Raw genomic sequence first — 24,519 nt, forward strand, 5'->3', positions numbered from 1 at the left:
ATCCGATATACTGAAAGTATCGGAACTCGGTATCGGAATTCCGATACCACGAATATCGGCCGATACCCGATACTTGCGGTATCGGAATGCTCAACACTAATCATCACTTCTGAAGCTAATCAAGGATCCCAGCAGCTGGGCGAGGTAGACACACAGACCACTGAGTTCAGGGATTGACTACAGCAATGTTGTATTTAGTCTTATCTGTTTCCTGCCAAGATCCATGTAAAATATCACATATTTTTCACTGATGTATTGAGAATGAATAAAGAACATTCTATAAATGCATTGTTCAAAAATTGCAACAAAGAAAAAAAAAATCTAAAACTCCAGCTGAAAATGGGTCATTGCTGGGTCACAATCACTAGACAATCACGTTTATCTAAGACAGGACATGGATGCTGTAAAAACGTATCTCCAAAACTAAATGCACTTACTCTGACAAGTCACAAACCTCATCTCCTACTTTGCCTTGCAAATGTTGAATTTGATTAAAAAACATGAATAGAGCCTCTGATTGGCATGGAAATTTCAGAAGCTCATTTCCTCAATTGTTTCTCATTACTGACAAATTATGCACATGAAAACCAAATGTGTCTTACTATCAATAAGTAGCACGGGAAAAAAACATTGCTTTCTAAAATGTAAAGTTTCACAAAGAAGTAACAATCTTCTGCAAAGACATGAGATTTCAAGTGGTTCATTTTCAACTGAAGGCTAATCCTTTGCTAGACCACTGGAAGAATTGCATCTAACCTTGGTTGCCATAGCAATAATCACAACTGGAAGATAATTCTGAATTAATCATCTGCCATACAACAAGTGAGACACATTACCCATAATGTATCTGTCTTCATCTTCAGTTTCTCTTACCGTAGGACTCCTGGTCTGGTTGAGCAGTGATCTCTGCTTGACCTTAAAAACAAACAAGTATAAATTCAGTATACTAGCTGAAAAAAATGAAATACAATGTAATATTGATGCAAATGCAAAATATTTTTAAATTTAATGGGATACACTGATTAAATAAGCAGTTTGGAATATATCAAAATGTTTTCCTGAGCAAGAGAAAAGATTAAGGAGAAACATTTAATGGGCGATTAACACATAGGAATATTCCATTATATCGTTTACAATTATATATATTATACATTCGGCCCTATTCGTTACTCGCACGAATAGTGCAGTATTCGGACTATTCATTACTCGGCAAGTAATTAGGTATTCGCCCTGCATATTCGAGTGACCCGCCAAGCATGTTTGGCGCTTTATTTGCAGTCAATAAACATGCTGGGGTGGCTTGCAAATCTTTAGCGTCGTGTTACTGTGATTGGCTGGCCTTCCAGCATCATAGAGACTATTTAAATGCTGCCGGCTCCATCTTGCGCACATTGCAGCCGGAAACAGCGTAGTTTCAGCATAGTTTCAGCATAGGGGCAATGAAAGGAGTGTAAAGAAAGTGATAGGAGGTTGCAGTGAACGTTATTTATTTCAAAAAGCTTTTTTAAGAGCTGAAGATCATCAAGATTAGTTGTTTGTTAGGTGGGGATTTAGTAGGGAGAGATTAAGGCTATGTGCACACGTTGCAGATTTGCCTGTGGAATTTTCTGCTCAGATTCTTCCTCTCTTGGCAGAAAACGCACGTGTTTTTGATGCATTTTTTATGCGTATTTTCATGAGTTTTTTTCATGCGGATTTGTATGTGTTTTTGTAAGCTAAATAAAGACATTATTTAACAAAAAAAAATTTTGATAGAAATTCCTTGTCCAACCTCTTCTTTTACATACTCTATTGAAGAATAATATTTACACACACAGGTAGATAGATCTATAGATAGATAGCTAAATCAGGGCCGCCATCAGGGCATTACTGCCCTGACTGGTGTATGGGGCCCGGATCGGGCCCCGTCTCATCTGCTTACCAGGCCCCTACCCTACCGCCGCTGCGGCAGTTTAACGCTATTGACTGCGGGTGCGGGCTCGAGCCCTCACATCAATAGTCAACAGTCGCCAGCCAATCAGAGGCTGGCAGCTGATGTGAGCCACAGCGCGCACTTCGCCGGCATCTGACGCTTCACCTGCGTGGAGGGAGGGAGCTTCGCCGCCTGCCACAGGAGCGCAGCCAGGTAAGAACTCATGTTTTTTTTGTTTGTTTGTTTGTTTGTTTGTTTTTTGAGAGCGGCAATCCAGGGGACCCCGGGGCAGATGCTGGACATGTCGGGGGCAGAATGCTGGACACGCCGGGGGCAGAATGCTGGACACGCCGGGGGCAGAAATGCTGGACACGCCGGGGGCAGAAATGCTGGACACGCCGGGGGCAGAAATGCTGGACACGCCGGGGGCAGAAATGCTGGACACGCCGGGGGCAGAAATGCTGGACACGCCGGGGGCAGAAATGCTGGACACGCCGGGGGCAGAAATGCTGGACACGCCGGGGGCAGAAATGCTGGACACGCCGGGGGCAGAAATGCTGGACACGCCGGGGGCAGAAATGCTGGACACGCCGGGGGCAGAAATGCTGGACACGCCGGGGGCAGAAATGCTGGACACGCCAGGGGCAGAATGGTGGAGACACTGAGGGCAGAATGGTGGAGACACTGGGGCACAATGGAGATACTGGGCAGAATGGAGATACGGGGCATGATTGGAGACACGGGGCAGAATGAAAGACATGGGGGCATGATTAGAGACACTGGGGGCAGGATTGGAGACAAATTGTGCAGGATCATGGGGCAGGATGGATACAATGGAGACAGATGGGGCAGGATGGGGAGATCATATGGGGCAGGATGGGGAGATCATATGGGGCAGGATGGGAAGATCATATGGGGCAGGATGGGAAGATCATATAGGGCAGAATGGATACTCATGAGTAGGGTTGAGCGAAACGGATCGGACAAATTGAAAAATCGCCGACTTTCGGCAAAGTCGGGTTTCGTGAAACCCGACCCGATCCCACTGTGGGATCGGCCATGAGGTCGACAATCTTCACGCCAAAGTTGCGTTTCGTATGACGCTTTCAGCGCCATTTCTCAGCCAATGAAGGAGGACGCAGAGTGTGGGCAGCGTGATGACATAGTTCTCGGTCCCCACCATCTTAGAGAAGAGCATGACAATGATTGGCTTGCTTTCTGCAGCATCACAGGGGCTATAAAGGGGCGTGCACGCCGACTGCCATCTTACTTCTGCCGATCTGAGCATAGGGAGAGGTTGCTGCAGCTTCGTCAGAAGCAGGGATATTGTTAGGGAGGAAAGATTAACCCCCAAACCGCTTGTGCTGTAGCGATTTCCACTGTCCAACACCACCTTTTCTTTGCAGGGACAGTGGAGGCTAGATTTTTGTGCTTCAGCTCTGTAGCTTATAAGGCTCCCTGATAGCTGCATTGCTGTTTGTACGCCGCTGTGCAAACCAACTGCTTTTTTAAAAGCAAAAATCCTGTTACTCCTTTCTGCACAGTTTTATTGTTTATTTGTCCACACTTTTGTGTGCAGCAGGCCTTTTTATTGCTGCCATACTTTTCCTGAGATCATTGTAGGGAGATTGTTATTGTAGTATGGTCCCTTTTTTTTTTTTTTTAATATATCTGCCTGCCACGTTCTGCCACTTACATTGTGTAGTGTAATACAGTGGGCCTGGTTTTTTGCAGCAGTCTCCCACCCAAAAAAGGGAGATTTAAATTGCCACTAAGTGGATCTGCGTCAGTTCTGTTTGTCGTATATCTGCCTGCCACGTTCTGCCACTTACATTGTGTAGTATAATACAGCGGGCCTGGTTTTTTCCAGCAGTCTCCCACATAATAAAGGGAGCTTTAAATTGCCCCTAAGTGGATCTGCGTCAGTTCTGTTAGTCGTATATCTGCCTGCCACTTACATTGTGTAGTATAGAAAAGTAGGAGACAAAAAAAGCGCAAATAGGGTTTTATCCTCAGGATTGCTTCTAATCAATTATGAGAGAACTGCTCACCTGGTGGTACACAGTAAAGGCGTGTAGTTTGTCAGCTGCTGCAGATCCACAGGTCGGTGCTGCGACCTCTTAGAGACGTTATAATAGATGAATGTGGATAAAATCCGCGCTGCTGCGACAAATAATGGATCCAGATATAGTTATAAGGTGTTCGGGTGGTTTATTCAACGCGTTTCAAAGCTCATGGCTTCTTCTTCAGGAAGTTTCCACACAGAGATATCCATTATTTGTCGCAGCAGCGCGGATTTTATCCACATTCATCTATTATAACGTTACATTGTGTAGTATAATACAGCGGGCCTGGTTTTTTCCAGCAGTCTCCCACATAATAAAGGGAGATTTAAATTGCCACTAAGTGGATCTGCATCAGTTCTGTTTGTCGTATATCTGCCTGCCACGTTCTGCCACTTACATTGTGTAGAGTAATACAGCGGGCCTGGTTTTTGCAGCAGTCTCCCACACAAAAAAGGGAGATTTAAATTCTCAACAAGTTTATATAAACCTTCTACCTTGTTTTACAGTACCATATAACGGTTGTTAGTTTGGTTACAATTTTCCCAAAAATGAGGAAGTCTGGTGGAAGAGGCTGTGGGCGGTCATTGCCAGCTGGTAATGATGGTGGTGGTGGTGGTGGATAGAGTTGAGCGACTTTTACTTTTTTAGGATCGAGTCGGGTTTCGCGAAACCCGACTTTCTCAAAAGTCAGGTGAAATCGGCCGATTATTGTGAAAAGTCGGGGAGCCGACTGAAACACGAAACCCAATGCAAGTCAATAGGGAAGCAAAGTCGGCAGTGAGTGGAGGACAGGAAAACACCTACAGTGCCCATTGTAGTGCCAAAAGCATCAATTCTTGTTACTTAAGCTTGTCAATCTTAATTTACCTTATAATAATAGTTAGGCATTGAAAACAGGGGGTCATTTGGCTAAAGTTGTGGGGGGTAGGGCTGATTTTCGTGGGCCCAGGAAACGCGGAATACGTCACGGCGGTGGAGCAGGGAGAGGTAAGTATTTCAACTTTGCAAGTGCTGTGATCCTGAGCAAGCAGGGGGGCCCACTAGTTGGCACTGGCACAGGGCCCCTCATAGTACGGGGGTGTGTTTGATGGCGGGCGGCACTTCCCACTGCCAGAGACACTTTTGCGTACTATGAGGGGCCCTGTGCCAGTGCCAACGAGTATGACCCCCACCTGATGAAGGAACCTGCACTTTCATCTGCACCTTCCTCTTTGTCCCTGTGTAAGGTGGTATAGTATGCGGGAAGGGGAACCTGACTTTCAGCAGGGTCAGATTCTGGCTGTGTAGAGTGCAAGGGGAATGTAGTGGTCTGGGTCAATGTACCAGCAGACTCATCTAGCAGTGGCTGAGCAATGGGCAAGTTGAGGAGGAAACAGTTATAGGCCCAAAGAATAAAGTAGGCTACATGCAGTTCAAAATTGGTAACAGGACTAAACAGGCGGCATTGCTTTGTTCAGTGGAGGAAAACTGTAATGAGTGGCAGACACAGTTAGTAGGCCCAAGTAATAAAGTGGGCCAAATGCAGTTCAAAATTGGTAACAGGAGTAAACAGGCGGCACTGCTTTGTTCAGTGGAGTAGAACATCAAGGAGCGGCAGACACTGTTAGTAGGCCCAACCAAACAAGTAGGCCAAATGCATTTTCACATTATACATAGGGCGAAAGCCTGAAAATTGAAGCTCAGATTTGTTCAGTGGAGGAGAACACCAAGGAGCGGCAGACACCGTTAGTAAGCCCAACCAAACAAGTAGGCCAAATGCAGTTCAACATTTTATACAGGCCGAAAGCCTGAAAATTGGAGCTCAGCTTTGTTCAGTGGAGAAGAACACCAAGGAGCAGCAGACACCGTTAGTAAGGGCCCAACTGTTGTGAACTCTGTTTTCGGGCTCCCTCTTGTGGTCACTGGTGGTATGGTGTGACTTTTGCTTTGGGCTCCCCCTGGTGGCTTTGTTTGTTATCCTGCTGGTCTCTGGCTATCAGCTGGTTCGTTATCCTCTGGGAGGTTCCTATATAGCTCTGTTTTACTTCCTCTTGTTGCCGGCTGTCGATGTAATCAGTGCTACTCAGATTCCTTCTGACTACCTTGCTCCCAGTCCATCCAGGACAAAGCTAAGTTTTGTTTGCTTTTTTTTTGATCAGCAGTGTTTATCATGTTTTCTTGTCCAGCTTGCTAAAATGTGATTTCCTCGCTTGCTGGATGCTCTAGTGGACTGAGTTTCTCCCCACACACCATTAGTTGGTGCGTGGGTTCTTGTAATCTCAGGATGGATATTTTGTAAGGGTTTTTTATTGATCGCATAGACCCCTGCTCTATTTTCTGCTTTCTAGTACTAGTGGGCCTCTTTTGCTGAATCTGATTTCATCCCTATGTATGTGCCTTCTTCTTACTTCACCGTTAATATTTGTTGGGGGCTTATATATCTTTGGGGATTATTTCTCTGGTGGCAAGCGAGGTCTTTCTTTCTCTTTAGGGGTAGCTAGTTCCTCAGGCTGGCTCGAGACGTCTAGGAATTTTTTAGGCACGTTCACCGGCTACCTCTAGTTGTTTTGGATAGGTTCAGATTTGCGATCAGTCCAGTTACCATCTCCCTAGAGCTGGTCCTTAGTTTATTCACTTGCTGGTCTATTCGTGATCCTCAGCCACTAAGGATCATAACACCCAACCAAACAAGTAGGCCAAATGCAGTTTCATATTTTCTGCAGGCCGAAAGCCTGAAAATTGAAGCTCAGCTTTGTTCAGTGAAGGAGAACAAGAAGGAGCGGCAGACACCGTTAGTAGGCCCAAACAAACAAGTAGGCAAAATGCAGTTTAATATCTGATGTAGGCCGAAAGCCTGAAAATTGAAGCTCAGCTATATTCAGTGGAGGAGACAAGCAAGGAGCGGCAGACACCATTAGTAGGGCCCAACCAAACAAGTAGGCCAAATAATATCTGATATAGGCTGAAAATTGAAGCTCAGCTTTGTTCAGTGGAGGACAGCTGTATTGAGTGGCGCAGACAGACACAGGTAGTAGGCCTAAAATAAAAAAGTTGGCTCAATGCAGTGTAAAATAGGTTACAGGGGTACACAGGCGGCATTGGTTTGTTCAGTGGAGGACGATTGTAAGGAGTGGCGCAGACAGACTTAGTAGGCCAAAAATAAAAAAGTAGGCTCAATGCAGTTTAAAATAGGTTACAGGGGTACACAGGCAGCATTGGTTTGTTCAGCGGAGGACGATTGTAAGGAGTGGAGCAAACAGACTTAGTAGGCCTAAAATAAAAAAGTAGGCTCTATGCAGTTCAAAACTGGTAACAGGAGTAAACTGGAGGCATAGGTTTGTTCAGTGGAGGACAACTGTAAGGAGTGGATGACACAGTTAGTAGGCCAAAACAATAAAGTGAGGTAAATGTCTGCCAAACAAATTTGCATAAATAAACAGGTGGCATAGCTACGTACAGGGGTGGGCTCCTCTGCTGAGTAGCAGACAGTGGTAGTTGGCGCAAAGTATTAACTGGTCTAAATGGAGGCCAGGGCCCCTGTATATTTTTACTATCATCTATAATTTCAACACATTTTTATTGGCAGTGCTATTGAAGGATTTAACAGCACAGACTACACAGTGGTGGAGCCGGGAGAGGTAAGTTTTGCAAGTGGTAGAGCACTGTTCGACCTGGGGGGGAACACTCTCTCGTGGGCAGCGGTACTGGCACAGGGCCCCTCATATTACGACTGTGTGTCTGACGTTGGTTGTGCACCACCACCATCAGAGACACTTCATTGTACTATGAGGGACCCTGTGCCAGTGCCGTCGCCCAAGAGTGGGCACACCCACCTGTGCAGGCAAACGGCACTCGCACGGGTGCTTGCGTTAGGTGGTGACCACGGCCCTGTGGGGGTAGTCAGCCCATTTATGGAGGTAAAAAAATGGCCTATGGTAGACATTCAGCAGCTGCAAATGGAGGAATTGGAGCAGTCAGTAAGAGGAGTCCAAAAGCAAGACATTTTTCAGGCAAACTACATGTCAGCAGGGGAAGGTGGGGCAAAATAATTAGAAATCCATGATTGGTTCATTTTAATGAAGATCATCAACATTTTCGGTAGCCAGACGAGTCCTTTTTTTGGTCAGTATTGAACCAGCAGCACTGAAGACTCTTTCTGATAGCACACTAGCAGCTGGGCAAGCGAGCTCCTGTAATGCATATTCTGCCAATTCAGGCCAGGTGTCAATTTTAGATGCCCAGTAATCAAAGGGGAATGACGGGTGAGGGAGAACATCGATAAGGGAGGAAAAATAGTTCGTAACCATACTGGACACATGTTGTCTCCTGTCACTTTGAATTGATGCAGCAGTACCTGTCGTGTCTGTGGTCATTGCAAAATCACTCCACAACCTGGTCATAAAACCCCTCTGTCCAATGCCACTTCTGATATGTGCACCTCTAACACCTCTGCCATGTTGCCCCCTGCAGCTCGTGTGAGAACCATCACCGCCGCTGTGTTCTGTGAATGCCTGAACCAAACGGTCTACAAGAGTTGCTTGTTTGGTAGCCAATATTTGCTCAAGGTTCTCATGTGGCATGATATTGTGCAATTTCCCTTTATAGCATGGATCCAGGAGGCAGGCCAACCAGTAATGGTCATCGGTCATCATTTTGATAATGCGTAGGTCCCTTTTTAGGATACGCAAGGCATAATCAGCCATGTGGGCCAATGTTCCAGGTGTCAATTCACTGCTTGTGCTGGGTTGAGGAACACTTTCTGGCAAATCAACATCACTTGTCTACCGCAAAAACCCTGTACCTGACCTTGCAACGCCACCAGTTTCTATTGCCCCCTGAGAAGCTTCCTCCTCCCATAAATATTCATCCCCATCCTCCTCCTCCTCTTCGTCTGCCACCTCGTTCAGGAGAGTTCCCTGAGCAGACAATGGCTGACTGTCATCAAGGCTTACCTCCTCCTCGGCTGCAGACGCCTGCTCCTTAATGTGCGTTAAACTTTGCATCAGCAGACGCATTAGTGGGATGCTCATGCTTATGATGGCATCGTCTGCACTTACCAGCCGTGTGCATTCCTCAAAACACTGAAGGACTTGACAGAGGTCTTGTAGCTTCGACCAATGCACACCTGACAACTCCATGTCTGCCATCCAACTGCCTGCCCGTGTATGTGTATCCTCCCACAAATACATTACAGCATGCCTCTGTTCGCACAGCCTCTGAAGCATGTGCAGTGTGGAGTTCCAACTTGTTGCAATGTCGATAATTAGCCGATGCTGGGGAAGCCTCAACGATCGCTGATGGTTCTGCATACGGTTGGAGTGTACGGGCGACCGGCGGATGTGCGAGCAAAGTCTTCGCACCTTCAGGAGCAGGGCTGGTAACCCCGGATAACTTTTCAGGAAGCACTGCACCACCAGGTTCAAGGTGTGAGCCAGGCAAGGTATGTGTTTCAGTTCTGAAAGGGCTATGGCAGCCATAAAATTCCTTCTGTTATCACTGACTACCTTGCCTGCCTCAAGATGTACACTGCCCAGCCATGACAGTTTCTTGCTGCAAGAACTCAGACAGAACTTCCACGGTGTGTCTGTTGTTGCCCAAACACTTCATTTGCAACACAGCCTGCTGACGCTTACCACTAGCTGTTCCATAATGGGACACCTCGTGTTCAACACTGGCAGCTGCAGATGGAGTGGTCATGTGACTGCACTCTGTGGACGAGCTTTCGCTTCTGCTGGAGGAGGAGGAGGAGGGGTGGCGAACGCCTACAGCCAACTCTTTCCTAGACTGTGGGCTAGACAGAACTGTCCCACTATGGCTGTCCCCTGTGGACCCTGCATCCACCACATTAACCCAGTGTGCTGTGATGGACACGTAACATCCCTGGCCATGCCTACTGTTCCATGCATCTGTTGTGAGGTGCACCTTTCTACTGACTGATTGTCTGAGTGCATGGACAATGCGGTCTTTGGCATGCTGGTGGAGGGCTGGGATGGCTTTTCTCGCAAAGAAGTGTCGACTGGGTAGGTCATAGCGTGGTACTGAATAGGCCATCAGGGCTTTGAAAGCTTCGCTTTCAACCAACCGGTAGGGCATCATCTCTAACGAGATTAGTCTAGCAATGTGGGCGTTCAAACCCTGTGTACGTGGTTGTGAGGATGAGTACTTCCTTTTCTTAACGAGAGTCTCTTGTAGGGTGAGCTGGACTGGAGAGCTGCATATGGTGGAACTAGCGGGGGTGGTGTTGGACATGGCAGATTGAGAGAGGGTTGTTGATGGTATTCTTGATGTTGACCCACATACAGTGTTTCCTACCAAGAACCTGGTGATACACTGACTGCTTTGGCCTTGCGATGATACCTCCGCATTTGCCGCAGGTGGTGTCCTAAATGGTGGGCTTACAGTGATGGAAGCAATGTAGCATTGCTGACTACCTTCATTCTGAGCGGGTGCACCAACGTAATGGGACGTTTGGTAGTTAGTCCAGCCTTGCAAGTGCATGCTGATTAATTGTCTACGCATGCACGTTGTATTTAAATTTTTGACATTCTGCCCTCTGCTAAAGCTCTTTGAGCATTTCTTACAGATAACTTTGCACTGATCATTCGGATCTTGTTTAAAAAATTGCCACACTGCACTCTTCCTACTATCGAATACCTTTTCAGGCATTGCACGCTGTGCTACTTTCACCGGATGGCCACGCTGTCCTAAAACTGGTTTTGTTTTTGACACACATTTTTGGCCGGATACGGGCCTGACAGATGAAAGCTGTTGCGAAGTTGATGCCTGCTGCGGCTCATCCTCCTCTGCTTCTGAGCTACTGCCAGCGGCACCCTGTTCCCCCAATGGCTGCCAATCTGGGTCAACAACTGGGTAATCTATCACCTCCTCTTCAATGTCCTGTGCACCTTCCTCTGTGTCACCGTGTAAGGTGTTCGGGACGGGGCACCATAGTCTCATCAGGGTCAGGTTCTGGCTCAGTACACTGCGAGGGCAATGTTGTGATCTGAGTCAATGGAACAGCATAATAATTTAGCTGTGGCTGTGCATCTGTGCACTCCATGTCCGATTTATCTTGTAAAGGGCTGTGAACTATTTCCCTTTCTAACCCTGGCAAGGTATGTGTAAAAAGCTCCATGGAGTAAACTGTAGTGTCGCCTGCCACATCCTTCACTTTTGCTTTGGGTGAAGGACACAAGGAAGTGACTTGTTCCTGACCGTGAGCATCCACTGATGACTTGCTGCTTTTAAATTTGGAACTTTCGGAAGAGGAGGCGAAAGAGCTAGAGGCTGAGTCAGCAAGGAAAGCCAAAACTTTTTCCTGCTGCTCCGGCTTTAAAAGCGGTTTTCCTACTCCCAGAAAAGGGAGCCTTCGAGGTCTTGTGTAGCCAGACGATGACGCTGGCTCAACAACTCGAGCCTTAGGTGCTATTTTGCTTTTCCCCCACTACCACCAGATGCTCCACCACCACCACTACCACCACCATCTTCATTAGCAGCTGGCAATGACCACCCACGGCCTCTTCCACCAGACTTCCTCATTCTTGGGAAAATGTAACCAAACTAACAACCGTTATATGGTACTGTAAAACAAGGTAGAAGGTGTATGTAAACTTGTTGAGAATTTAAATCTCCCTTTTTATGAGTGGGAGGCTACTGTAAATATCAGGCCAACGGTATTACACTGCACAGTGTACGTGGCAGAAAGGGGCTGGCAGATATACGACAAACAGAACTGATGCAGATGCACTTAGCGGCAATTTAAATCTCCCTTTTTATGTGTGGGAGACTACTGCAAAAATCAGGCCCACTGTATTACACTACACAGTGTACGTGGCAGAAAGGGGCTGGCAGATATACGACAAACAGAACTGATGCAGATGCACTTAGCGGCAATTTAAATCTCCTTTTTATGTGTGGGAGACTACTGCAAAAATCAGGCCCACTGTATTACACTACACAGTGTATGTGGCAGAAAGGGGCTGGCAGATATACGACAAACAGAACTGACGCAGATGCACTTAGCGGCAATTTAAATCTCCCTTTTTATGTGTGGGAGACTATTGCAAAAATCAGGCCCACTGTATTACACTACACAGTGTACGTGGCAGAAAGGGCTGGAAGATATATTTAAAAAAAAAGGGACTGTACTACAATAACAATCTCCCTACAATGATCTCAGGAAAAGTATGGCAGCCAGCAATAAAAAGGACTGCTGCACACAAAAGTGTGGACAAATAAACAATAGAACTGTGCAGAAAGGAGCAACAGGATATTTGCTTTTAAAAAAGCAGTTGGTTTGCACAGCGGCGTACAAACAGCAATGCAGCTATCAGGGAGTCTTATAAGCTACAGAGCTGATGCACAGAAATCTAGGCTCCACTGTCCCTGCAAAGGAAAGGTGGTTGGTGTTGGACAGTGGAAATCGCTACAGCACAAGCGGTTTGGGGGTTAATCTTTCCTCCCTAACAATATCCCTGCTTCTGACGAAGCTCCAGCAACCTCTCCCTATGCTAAGATCGGCAGAAGTAAGATAGCGGTCGGCGTACACGCCCCTTTATAGCCCCTGTGACGCCGCAGAAAGCAAGCCAATCAATGTCATGCCCTTCTCTAAGATGGTGGGGACCGAGACCTATGTCATCACGCTGCCCACACTCTGCGTCCTCCTTCATTGGCTGAGAAATTGCGCTGAAAGCGTCATACGAAACGCGACTTTGGCGCGAAGATCGCCGACAGCATGGCCGATCCCACACTGGGATCGGGTCGGGTTTCACGAAACCCGACTTTGCCGAAAGTCGGCGATTTTTGAAAATGTCCCATCCGTTTCGCTCAACCCTAGTGGTGGAGCATCTGGTGGTAGTGGGAAAAGCAAAATAGCACCTAAGGCTCGAGTTGTTCAGACAGCGTCATCGTCTGGCTACACAAGGCCTCGAAGGCTCCCTTATCTAGGAGTAGGAAAACCGCTTTTAAAGCCGGAGCAGCAGGAACAAGTTTTGGCTTTCATTGCTGACTCAGCCTCTAGCTCTTTCGCCTCCTCTTCCGAAAGATCGAAATATAAAAGCAGCGAGTCGTCAGTGGATGCTCCCGGTCAGGAACAAGTCGCTTCCTTGAGTCCTTCACCCAAAGCAAAAGAGAAGGTTGCGGCAGGCTACACTACAGTTTACTCCATGGAGCTCTTTACACATACCGTGCCAGGGTTAGAAAGGGAAATAGTTAACAGCCCATTACAAGATGAATCGGACATGGAGTGCACAGATGCACAGCCACAGCTAGATTATTATGCTACTCCATTGACTCAGATCACTACATTGCCCTCGCAGTCTACTGAGCCAGAATCTGACCCTGATGAGACTATGGTGCCCCGTCCTGAATGCTATAGCACCTTACACAGTGTCACAGAGGACGGTGCACAGGACATTGAAGAGGAGGTGATAGATGACCCAGTAGTTGACCCAGATTGGCAGCCATTGGGGAACAGGGTGCCGCTGGCAGTAGCTCTGAAGCGGAAGAGGATGATCTGCAGCAGGCATAAACATCGCAACAGCTTTCATCTGGCAGGCCCGTATCAGGCCCAAAACGTGTGTCTAAAACAAAAAGAGTTTTAGGACAGTGTGGCCATCCGTTGAAAGTAGCACAGCATGCAATGCCTGAAAAGGTATGCGATAGTAGGAAGAGTGCAGTGTGGCAATTTTTTAACCAAGGTTTTTAATGATCAGTGCAAAGTTATCTGTAAGAAATGCTCAAAGACCTTTAGCAGGGGGAAGAATCCCCTAAATTTAAATACAACGTGCATGCGTAGACATTTAGCCAGCATGCACTTGCAAGCCTGGACTAACTACCAAACGTCCCATAACGTTGGTGCACCCGCTCAGAATGAAGGTAGTCAGCAACGCTACATTGCTTCCCTCACTGTAATCCCACCATTTAGGACACCACCTGCAGCAAATGTGGAGGTATCGTCGCAAGGCCAAGGCAGTCAGGGAATCACCAGGTTCTTGGTAGGAAACACTGCATGTAGGCCAACATCAACATCAAGAATACCATCAACAACCCTCTCTCAATCTGCCATGTCCACCACCACCCCTGCTAGTTCCACCATATGCAGCTCTCCAGTCCAGCTCACCCTACAAGAGACTCTCGTTAGCAAAAGGAAGTACTCATCCTCTCATCCACGTACACAGGGTTTGAACGCCCACATTGCCAGATTAATCTCGTTAGAGATGATGCCCTACCGGTTGGTTGAAAGCGAAGCTTTCAAAGCCCTGATGGCCTATGCAGTACCACGCTATGACCTACCCAGTCAACACTTCTTTGCGAGAAAAGCCATCCCAGCCCTCCACCAGCATGTCAAAGACCGCATTGTCCATGCACTCAGGCAATCAGTCAGTAGAAAGGTGCACCTCACAACAGATGCATGGACCAGTAGGCATGGCCAGGGACGTTACGTGTCCATCATGGTGCACTGGGTTAATGTGGTGGATGCAGGGTCCACAGGGGACAGTCATAGTGGGACAGTTCTGCCTAGCCCACGGTCTAGGAAACAGTTGGCAGTAGGCGTTCAACACCCCTCCTCCTCCAGAAGCGAAAGGTCATCCACAGAGTGCAGTCGCCCTACCACTCCATTCGCAGCTGCTAGTGTTGCACACAAGGTGTCCCATTATGGAACAGCTAGTGGTAAGCGTCAGCAGGCTGTGTTGGAAATGAAGTGTTCGGGCGACAACAGACACACTGCGGAAGTACTGGCCGAGTACTTGCAGCAACAAACTCAGTCATAGCTGGTCAGTGTACATCTTGAGGCAGGCAAGGTAGTCAGTGATAACGGAAGGAATTTTATGGCTGCCATAGCCCTTTCAGAACTGAAACACATACCTTGCCTGGCTCACACCTCAAACCTGGTGGTGCAGTGCTTCCTGAAAAGTTATCCGGGGTTACCAGCCCTGCTGCTCAAGGTGCGAAGACTTTGCTCGCACATCCGCCGGTCAGCGATCGCTGAAGCTTCCCCAGCACCGCCTAATTATCGACGTTGCAACAATGTGGAACTCCACACTGCACATTCTTCAGAGGCTGTGCGAACAGAGGCATGCTGTAATATATTTGTGGGAGGATACACATACACGGGCAGGCAGTTGGATGGCAGACATGGAGTTGTCAGGTGTGCAGTGGTCGAAGCTACAAGACCTCTGTCAAGTCCTTCAGTGTTTTGAGGAATGCACACGGCTGGTAAGTGCAGACGACGCCATCATAAGCATGAGCATCCCACTAATGCGTCTGCTGATGCAAAGTTTGACGCACATTAAGGAGCAGGCGTCTGCAGCCGAGGAGGAGGTAAGCCTTCATGACAGTCAGCCATTGTCTGCTCAGGGAACTCTCCTGAACGAGGTGGCAGACGAAGAGGAGGAGGAGGATGATGGGGATGAATATTTATGGGAGGATGCTTCTCAGGGGGCAATAGAAACTGGTGGCGTTACAAGGTCAGGTACCTGGTTTTTGCGGGAGACAAGTGATGTTGATTTGCAAGAAAGTGCTCATCACTCAGCCCAGCACAAGCAGTGAATTGACACCTGGAACATTGGCCCACATGGCTGATTATGCCTTGCGTATCCTAAAAAGGGACTCCCGCATTATAAAAATGATGACTGATGATGATTACTGGTTGGCCTGCCTCCTGGATCCACGCTACAAAGGGAAATTACAAAATATCATGCAACATGAGAACCTTGAACAAATATTGGCTATCAAACAAGCAACTCTTGTAGACCGTTTGGTTCAGGCATTCACAGAACACAGCGGCGGTGATGGTTCTCACACGAGCTGCAGGGGGCAACATGGCAGAGGTGTTAGAGGTGCACAAATCAGAAGTGGCGTTGGACAGAGGGGTTTTATGACCAGGTTGTGGAGTGATTTTGCAATGACCACAGACACGACAGGTACTGCTGCATCAATTCAAAGTGACAGGAGACAACATTTGTCCAGTATGGTTACGAACTATTTTTCCTCCCTTATCGATGTTCTCCCTCACCCGTCATTCCCCTTTGATTACTGGGCAATGCATCTAAAATAGACACCTGGCCTGAATTGGCAGAATATGCATTACAGGAGCTCGCTTGCCCAGCTGCTAGTGTGCTATCAGAAAGAGTGTTCAGTGCTGCTGGTTCAATACTGACTGAAAAAGGACTCGTCTGGCTCCCCAAAATGTTGATGATCTAACCTTCATTAAAATGAACCAATCATGGATTTCTTATTATTTTGCCCCACCTTCCCCTGCTGACACGTAGCTTGCCTGAAAAATGTCTTCCTTTTGGCCTCCTCTTACTGACTGCTCCAATTCCTCCATTTGCAGCTGCGGAATGTCCACCATAGGCCATTTTTATACCTCCCTAAATGGGCTGACTCCCCCCACAGGGCTGTGGTCACCACCTAGCGCAAGCACCCGTGCGAGTGCATTTGCCTGGACAGGTGGGTGTGCCCACTCTTGGGCGAAGGCACTGGCACAGGGTCCCTCATAGTACAATGAAGTGTCTCTGATGGTGGTGGTGCACAACCAACGTCAGACACACAGTCGTAATATGAGGGGCCCTGTGCCAGTACCACCGCCCACGAGAGAGTGTTCCCCCAGGTCGAACAGTGCTCTACCACTTGCAATACTTACCTCTCCCTGCTCCACCACAGTGTAGTCTGTGCTGATAAATCCTTCAATGGCACTGCCAATACAAATTTGTTGACATGATAGATGATAGTAAAAATATACAGGGGCCCTGGCCTCCATTTAGACCAGTTAATACTTTGCGCCAACTACCACTGTCTGCTACTCACCAGAGGAGCCCACCCCTGTACATAGCTATGCCACCTGTTTATTTTTGAAAATTGTTTTGGCAGACATTTACCTCACTTTATTATTTTGGCCTACTAACTGTGTCAGACAATCCTTACAGTTGACCTCCACTGAACTATCCAATGCCGCCTGTGTACCCCTGTAAGCAATTTTAAACTGCTTTTGGCCTACTTGTTTGGTTGGGCCTACTAATGGTGTCTGCCTCTCCTTGCTTTTCTCCTCCACTGAACAAAGCTGAGCTTCAATTTTCAGGCTTTCAGCCTATATCAGATATTTAACTGCATTTGACCTACTTGTTTGATTGGGCCTACTAATGGTGTCTGCCGCTCCTTGCTTTTCTCCTCCATTGAACAAAGCTGAGCTTCATATTTCAGGCTTTCAGCCTATATCAGATATTTAACTGCATTTGGCCTACTTGTTTGGTTGGGCCTACTAACGGTGTCTGCCGCTGCTTGTTGTTCTCCTCCACTGAACAAAGCTGAGCTTCAATTTTCAGGCTATATCAGATATTAAACTGCATTTGGCTTACTTGTTTGGTTGGGCCTACTAACGGTGTCTGCCGCTGCTTGGTGTTCTCCACTGAACAAAGCTGAGCTTCAATTTTCAGGCTATATCAGATATTAAACTGCATTTGGCTTACTTGTTTGGTTGGGCCTACTAACGGTGTCTGCCGCTGCTTGTGGTTCTCCTCCACTGAACAAAGCTGAGCCGCAATTTTCATCCTGTTTCGAATATTAAACTGCATTTGGCCTACTTGTTTGGTTGGGCCTACTAACGGTGTCTGCCGCTGCTTGGTGTTCTCCTCCACTGAACAAAGCAGTGCCGCCTGTTTACTCCTGTTACCAATTTTGAACTGCATTTGGCCCACTTTATTACTTGGGCCTACTAACTGTGCCTGCCACTCATTACAGTTGTCCTCCACTGAACAAAGCAATGCCGCCTGTTTAGTCCTGTTACCACATGTGAACTGCATTTAGCCTACTTTATTATTTGGGCCTACTAACTGGGTTTCGCGAAACCCGACTCGATCCTAAAAAAGTAAAGTCGCTCAACTCTACTCATGAGGGCAGGATGCGAGAACATATGGCTGAAGCCAGGAATGAGACACACGGGGCCAGGGTGGGGAATATTATTACCATAGGGGCTAATTAAGGGATATTATTACTACAGTGATGTATTTATTTTATTTTTTGAGTTTACTGTTTTAAATGGGGGGGCGGTCCTGTTACTGTGTAGAGTGATACTATGTTGCCTTTTTTTCTTCATGTGGTGTAATGTAGAAGTTGGGGAAAATTAAGTAATGTGTTCTGCAATCTGAGCTCGAGATAACTTATTTCCTGCAGAGACAAGTCCTGGCTGGAAGCAGTGACGGCAGTCTGTGCTGGATGAAAGTTGAAACATGAAGGACTTCACCAAGAGACGTCACTGGTGAGTCAGTGTATTACCTATACACTGACACTATACACTGTATACTATATACAGAGGTTCTGTGTATAATATCACCAGTGATCACTGTATTACCTGTACACAGACACTGCATACTAAGTACAGATCTCCTGTGTATAATGGCACTTATGGTGATAGTATTGTGTTTTCTTTTGTCACTGATCAGTATTGTAGTATTCAGTCACTATGTTGTGGTAATATGTGGTCTGGACATGGTGTTGCGGTATTTGTCCCTTGTATGTGCCATTTGGTCACTTTGTGGTGGTAATATGTGATCTGGTCATGGTCCGGTGGCATTTGTTCCTTTTATGTGATATTATTCGGTCACTGGTGGTAATATGTGAAAAGTAAAGAAGATGGCTGGCAGCACTCACTTGCTGGGGCGCCCGTTCAAAGTCCAGGGAACCTTCCAGGACAATCAAGTAGCTTCAAACAAAAGGATCACAGCGCTCCATCCGGGTGTAATAGTTTCAAAGAGGTAGCTTTATTATGCCATCAAAGCAATGTTTCGACCTGATAGGTCTTTATCAAGCTTGATAAAGACCTATCAGTTCGAAACGTTGCTTTGATGGCATAATAAAGCTACCTCTTTGAAACTATTACAACCGGATGGAGCGCTGTGATCCTTTTGTTTGGTGGTAATATGTGGTCTGGACATGGTGCGGTGGTATTTGTCCCTTGTATGTGCTATTTGGTCACTATGTGGTAGCAATATGGTGTCTGGTCATGGTGTTGTGGTATTTGTTCCTTGTATGTGATATTATTGGTCATTTAAAAAATTGAAAAATAAATCTAAATATACCTAAATTGTACTGCATATTTTAACAAATATTTAATAGTTTCCAGCAGAGTAGGGCCCAGCCAAAAGTGTCTACCGTGTAATGGTGGCAGCTTAAAAAATCTTTTGGCTGAAACAAAAGCTGCTGGCTATATGTGTGATCTGGTGATGGGAACTGTTAATGTGTGATGGGTGAGAAGTGGAGTTTTTCCAAGAGAGATCGGTGGGACTGTGGACAGTTTGAGGGGTGGAGCGTGGAGGCAGGGCTTCAGTGGAGTCTCAAGGGGGCCCCGAAAAATTTGCCAGTATGGGGCCCCGAAATTTCTAGTGGCAGCCGTGAGCTAGATACATAGATAATACCAAGCCCAATGTTTAGTAATAAACATAATAAAATGGTACATAAAAAGTTAAAGACACACACAAAATCTGAGTTAGGCGGGGGTCACACTTGTGAGAAACTCGCACTAGTCTTGCACCTCAATACCCGGCACTGGCGCCGGCACTCAGACCGGAGCGTTTAGCTGCATAGAAATACATGCAGCCGCACACTCTGGCCAGGTATTGAGGTGGGAGACTAGTGCAAATTTCTCACAAGTGTGACCCCGGCCTTAAACGCAATATCTGTTTAATAAAAAAAAAAATGGTGTGAGCTCCCGCGCAATTTTCCAAACCAGAGACGGAAAGCCAGCGACTGGGGGCCGATGTTTATAGCCTGGAAAGGGGGTAATACTCATGGATCTTTCAAGGCTATTAATATCAGCTCACAGCTGTATATTTAACCTTTACTATTAAAGCTATTAAAGTAGGGGAGCCCCCCCAAAAAATGACGTTGGGTCCCCCTATAATTAATAACCAGAAAAGGCTGGTACATTGCCGGAGGCCCTGTAGAACAGTGACATCTCCTGATGTCATTGTTCTACACTTGAGATCGTCGTGGGACACTCGTTATTAAATGGATTACATCGGAACAGGGAGTATACTGTTGGTTTATTATTTTATTTTTGATACAGGAGAATGAAGGCGTCTAGGACTAGGTGTTTGGCAAGTATGTGTACTATATGTTGTATATTTTTTTGTTACAATTGAACACAGGCATCGTCCAATGGGACTGCTGCCCCATCATTGGCTAATGCTGTCACTGTTATATGTGACAGCAGACATAGCCGGATGGGAGCAGTAGTCTCATAAGACGATGCCTGCCTACACAGACCCACACACACACACACACACACACACACACACACAGATACAAGCAGACCTCTGCAGACACCCACAGATATACACAGACACCCGCAGAGAGACACGCACATCTTCTCTGCCCACACACTCTTCCTCCTCCCTTTCTGCAGTGTTTTTGACATGCAACTCTGCAGCAAAACCACAAACCTTTTAACACCAGCAGTTTTGCTGCAGATTTGACTGACTCAATGGTAGTCAACGGGTGCAGAAACGCTGCAGATCCGCAAAAAGAATTGACATGCTGCAGAAAATAAAAGGCTGCAAATCCGTAAGAATTTTTCCGCAGCATGTGCACACCAGTTCTGTAATTCCCATTGATTAACATTGGTTGTGCACTACATTGTGGATTTGGTGCAATTCTGCGTGTCCAAAAATGGTGCAGATCCACAACAAAATCTGCAACGTGTGCACATAGCCTTAATAGGAGGGAGGGAGGGTGTGTGAAAGGCAGGCACCTGGATATTCTCATCATTGCAAGTACATGCTGCTATTTTCCAATTAACTTACCTAATATTTGTCTAGCAGTTGTGCGATTGGTGCAATCTGGGTAGAGATAATCTTGCGTGACAATTTAGCAGGGGCAGTACTCCACATTTGAAGTATGTCAGCTAGACGATTGAAAAAAAAAATCATAATTTTCTATTGTTTTAAAAAATAGCGTATCTTTATCTGGCAGATGTGCGACTGGCGCAATCCGGGTACAGATGATCTTACGTGACAATTTAGCAGGGGCAATAATCTTCATTACTCACCATTTGGAGTGTGTCCGCAAGACAATTGAAAAAAAAATCATAATTTTCTATTGGTTTAAAAAATAGCTTATCTTTATCTAACAATTGTGCCACTGGCGTAATCTAGGTAGAGATAATCTTATCTGACAATTTAGCAGGAGCAATAATCTTGATTACTCCACTGTTGGAGTGTGTCAGCAAGGGAATCGATAATTAGGAAGTACAAGTTTCACCATTGCACAATGTGCCAAGTTTTCACAAAGTAAAAAACAGTAGCCACGTGGGGTATACATACATTATCACTATACTTGTTGCAGCAGCAGGAGGAGATGGTGATTTCATGAACAAAACGGGTTTGGATGGTACGGATGGATGTTAAGACAACTTCCCAAACAAAACATTTGGGCTGCTTTTACATTACATTGCGGTCATCCGTAGGGCTTACAAAGTCGCCTGAAATCCAGCCCTTGTTCAATTTTAGAAGAGTCAACCTGTCTGCATTTTCCATTGACAGGCATGTGCGCCTATGAGTTATGATTACACCAGCCAAACTAAAAACCAGCTCAGACAACACACTTGCAGTAGGGCATGGTAGCATCTCCAAGGTGTAGAAGGAAATGTCAGGCCAAATGTGGAGCTTGGACAGCCAATAGTTAAAGGGCACTGAAGCATAAGGAAGGACACTGGTATGGTCACTTAAGTAGTCCTTCACCATCTTGGTCTACTTCTCCCTCCTCATCATAGTTACACCCACAGATAGCCTTTACTGATGTGACGATCTCATGAAAATGTGTCAGTTGGTGGACATTTCACCCCCCTGAGTTGCACCTGGTGTGCATGGCCCAACCCTGTAATCCTTGTGGGTGAAAAAAACGGTGCCTCTTTCAGCAGCGTTGTCTGGTGCACAGCCAGTATTTCATGTTGGACAAAATGTGTTTCACGCAAGGGTCTTGGGAAAGGCATCTGGACATGAACTCTGCCATGTGTGGCAGATTACAAAGAGTCAAAAGTTCAGTGTCCTCACCAGGAAGAACACTGACCATCCTCTCCTCACAATGCATAGCCTCCTCCTACTTCTGTTCTTCAGGCCATCTATGCTGGACAGATATGAAGCTGGTATTGGGAGTCCCCCCTATAGCACAGACCAAAAACTTCTGTTCCGCCGCCTCCTCCTGTTCCGCGTCATTGCCCAAAGAGGCTGTGTAGCATCAGCCACTGAAAAATCTTGCTCCATAGCCACCTGCTCAGCATTCAAAGCTCCATCTTTGAGATTCTGCAGTAAACATATTAATAGACAGAGCAGCAGGATGGTTACGCTGACAATAGCATCATCAGCACTCACCATCTTGGTGCAGTACTCAAAGTTTTGAAGCACCTTAGAAATGTAATCGATCCACACCCACTCAGCAGTTGTCACGTGTGGGGGCTGAGTGTTACTCTGATAGGCATTGAGAAGCTGAAATTCAGACACTGCTCTCTGCTGCTCACTAAGTCTTGCCAACATATGAACTGCCTTACTCCTCAACACATTTATCTAACTATCCCTGTGTTGCCCATTCAAAATTAATTTTCTTCATAACTTTTTATCTGGTTCTCACACGCTTTATGCATTTAATAGCCCTCTGTTTCTGTACTTTTACACATACTGGTTGGTAACCGGTTTATGCAGCATTACATGAACACCAGATTTCTTATATTATGGCTGGTCAGAACAATGAAAGCAATTGTTACCATCCACCTTTCATGTCTCCCCTATTTCCTCATAGATTGTAAGCTTGCGAGCAAGACCTCATTCCTCTTGTTATCGGTTTATGTGATTATTGTTATTCTGTAATGTCTTATTGTCTGTACAAGTCCCCTCTAAAATATGAAGTGCTGCAGAATATGTTGACACTATAGAATTAAAATTATTATTTATTATTAAAGGTTGAATTATAGTACATGGGCAGGTCACAAATCAGTCGGTAACGAGGCAAATTAAAGCACTGCTGCAGCAAAGCTAATCCACTGAAAGCCTGAGATGACTTTCGGAAATGAGCGCTGACACACTGTACCTTAGCAAGTAGGTCCAGCAAGTCAGGGTATGTTTTAAAAAAACATTGTACAACCAAGTTCAGCACATGGGCCATGCATGGAACGTGTTCACCAGCTTGCCGAGCTTTAAAGCCTCCACCAAGTTACACCCATTATCAACACAACTAGACCTGGTTGTGAGCTTTATCACCTAAAAAGATGAGCTTTAGCAGAGGACTGATGGGGAGGCTACTTTTGGGGAGGAGCAGGAGGATGAGGAGGGGAGACAGGAACTGTAATAAAAGGAGACTGAAACCTTGATGGAAGTAGGGACCGCTATTCTTGGTGTGAGTAACATGTGTGATGTTCCAGCCTCTGACTGAGTCCCAGACTCCACCGGGTTTAGCCAGTGTGCCATAAGGGAAATGTAGCATTCCTGTCCACAGAAACTTGTCCACGTGTCTGTGGTAAAGTAGACATTCCCTTTGACTGCTTTTCCAGAGCACGGCTGATATTGTGTACCACGTGCTTATGCCGTTGATGGCACACCAGTGTTGGATGCTAATAGAGTACCGTGGTGCTGCCACCACCAAGAGGTCATGGAGAGTCTTTGTCCCTCAAATTGAAACTGCACCATTTCCAGGGCTACCAATCTGGCTATGTGGGTATTTAGCGCTTTGGCCTGTGAGTGGGCAGTCGATATTTCTGCTTTCTGTTAAACGTCTAGGGCAGGGACAAGTGAACGCTGTGCTGGGACAATGAACTGGATGTGGTTGCTGTTGTGTCTGGGAAGCTACAGGTTGTGGGCAGGAGGTATCAGCACCTGCTTCATGGACAGCAGAAAGGCCATAACAGGGGAAGGGGTAGTGGTTTCACCATCAGACACAGATTTTGTACCCAGGTGTTCCACCGATCTACTGAGTTGCTTGGCTGCCATGTGCTTTTGCATGCTGGTGATGCTCTGGTTGGCAGTGTTCTTGCTTCTTAGTTTCGTTTGGTAGATGATGCAAATTACAGTTGTTTTGTTTGAAGGAACTCTGCCAAACAGAGGAACAATGCACCCTTGGTCTGTTGCCTAATTGAGTGTGGGGGGCTCTGTGGAACAGTTGACCAAGTTCTCCCTCTGGTCAAACCACTACCTCTTCTTGCCTGTTTTTGTGCTACTGACCATTCTCTGTCTGCACTATTGTGCTCGCTAGGCATGCCACCGTGCCAGGTTGGATCAGTGGCCTCATCAACCATGTCATATCATAATTTTAGGCTGCCCTGATGGCAACTGTGCATCATGATTATCCTCCACCACTTCAGACATGAATTGACCTTCCCCAATGTGGCTTTCTTCTGGCCGTGGGTGCTCAAATGTTTGGGCATCACTGCACTCATCCTCAAGACCCTCTTTAATGCTGCAAGTTGAGAGGCCTGACAAATTACAAGGGAACATAAACAGTTCCTCAGAGTGGCCAGCGTTGGGGTCATATGTCTCCTGAGACTCTTGATGGTAGGGGAAGGAGGACCAGGTTGAGGAT

The 24,519-nt window shown here is 46.5% G+C and overlaps 1 protein-coding gene across 4 annotated transcripts in view; it reads right to left on the bottom strand.

The window, feature by feature from the left end:
- The window catches only part of RPH3A (rabphilin 3A), a 450,823-nt gene that overhangs the window by 169,293 nt on the left and 257,011 nt on the right, over window positions 1–24,519 (bottom strand). For all 4 annotated transcript variants that reach the window (XM_077292456.1, XM_077292446.1, XM_077292453.1 and 1 more), the window contains one exon: window positions 874–915. In XM_077292456.1, the coding sequence (XP_077148571.1) occupies window positions 874–915 (42 nt within the window). The remainder of the gene's footprint in view (window positions 1–873; window positions 916–24,519) is intronic.

This window comes from Ranitomeya variabilis, chromosome 1 (genome assembly GCF_051348905.1).
Source record: "Ranitomeya variabilis isolate aRanVar5 chromosome 1, aRanVar5.hap1, whole genome shotgun sequence".
In the NCBI taxonomy this organism is placed as follows: Eukaryota; Metazoa; Chordata; class Amphibia; order Anura; family Dendrobatidae; genus Ranitomeya; species Ranitomeya variabilis.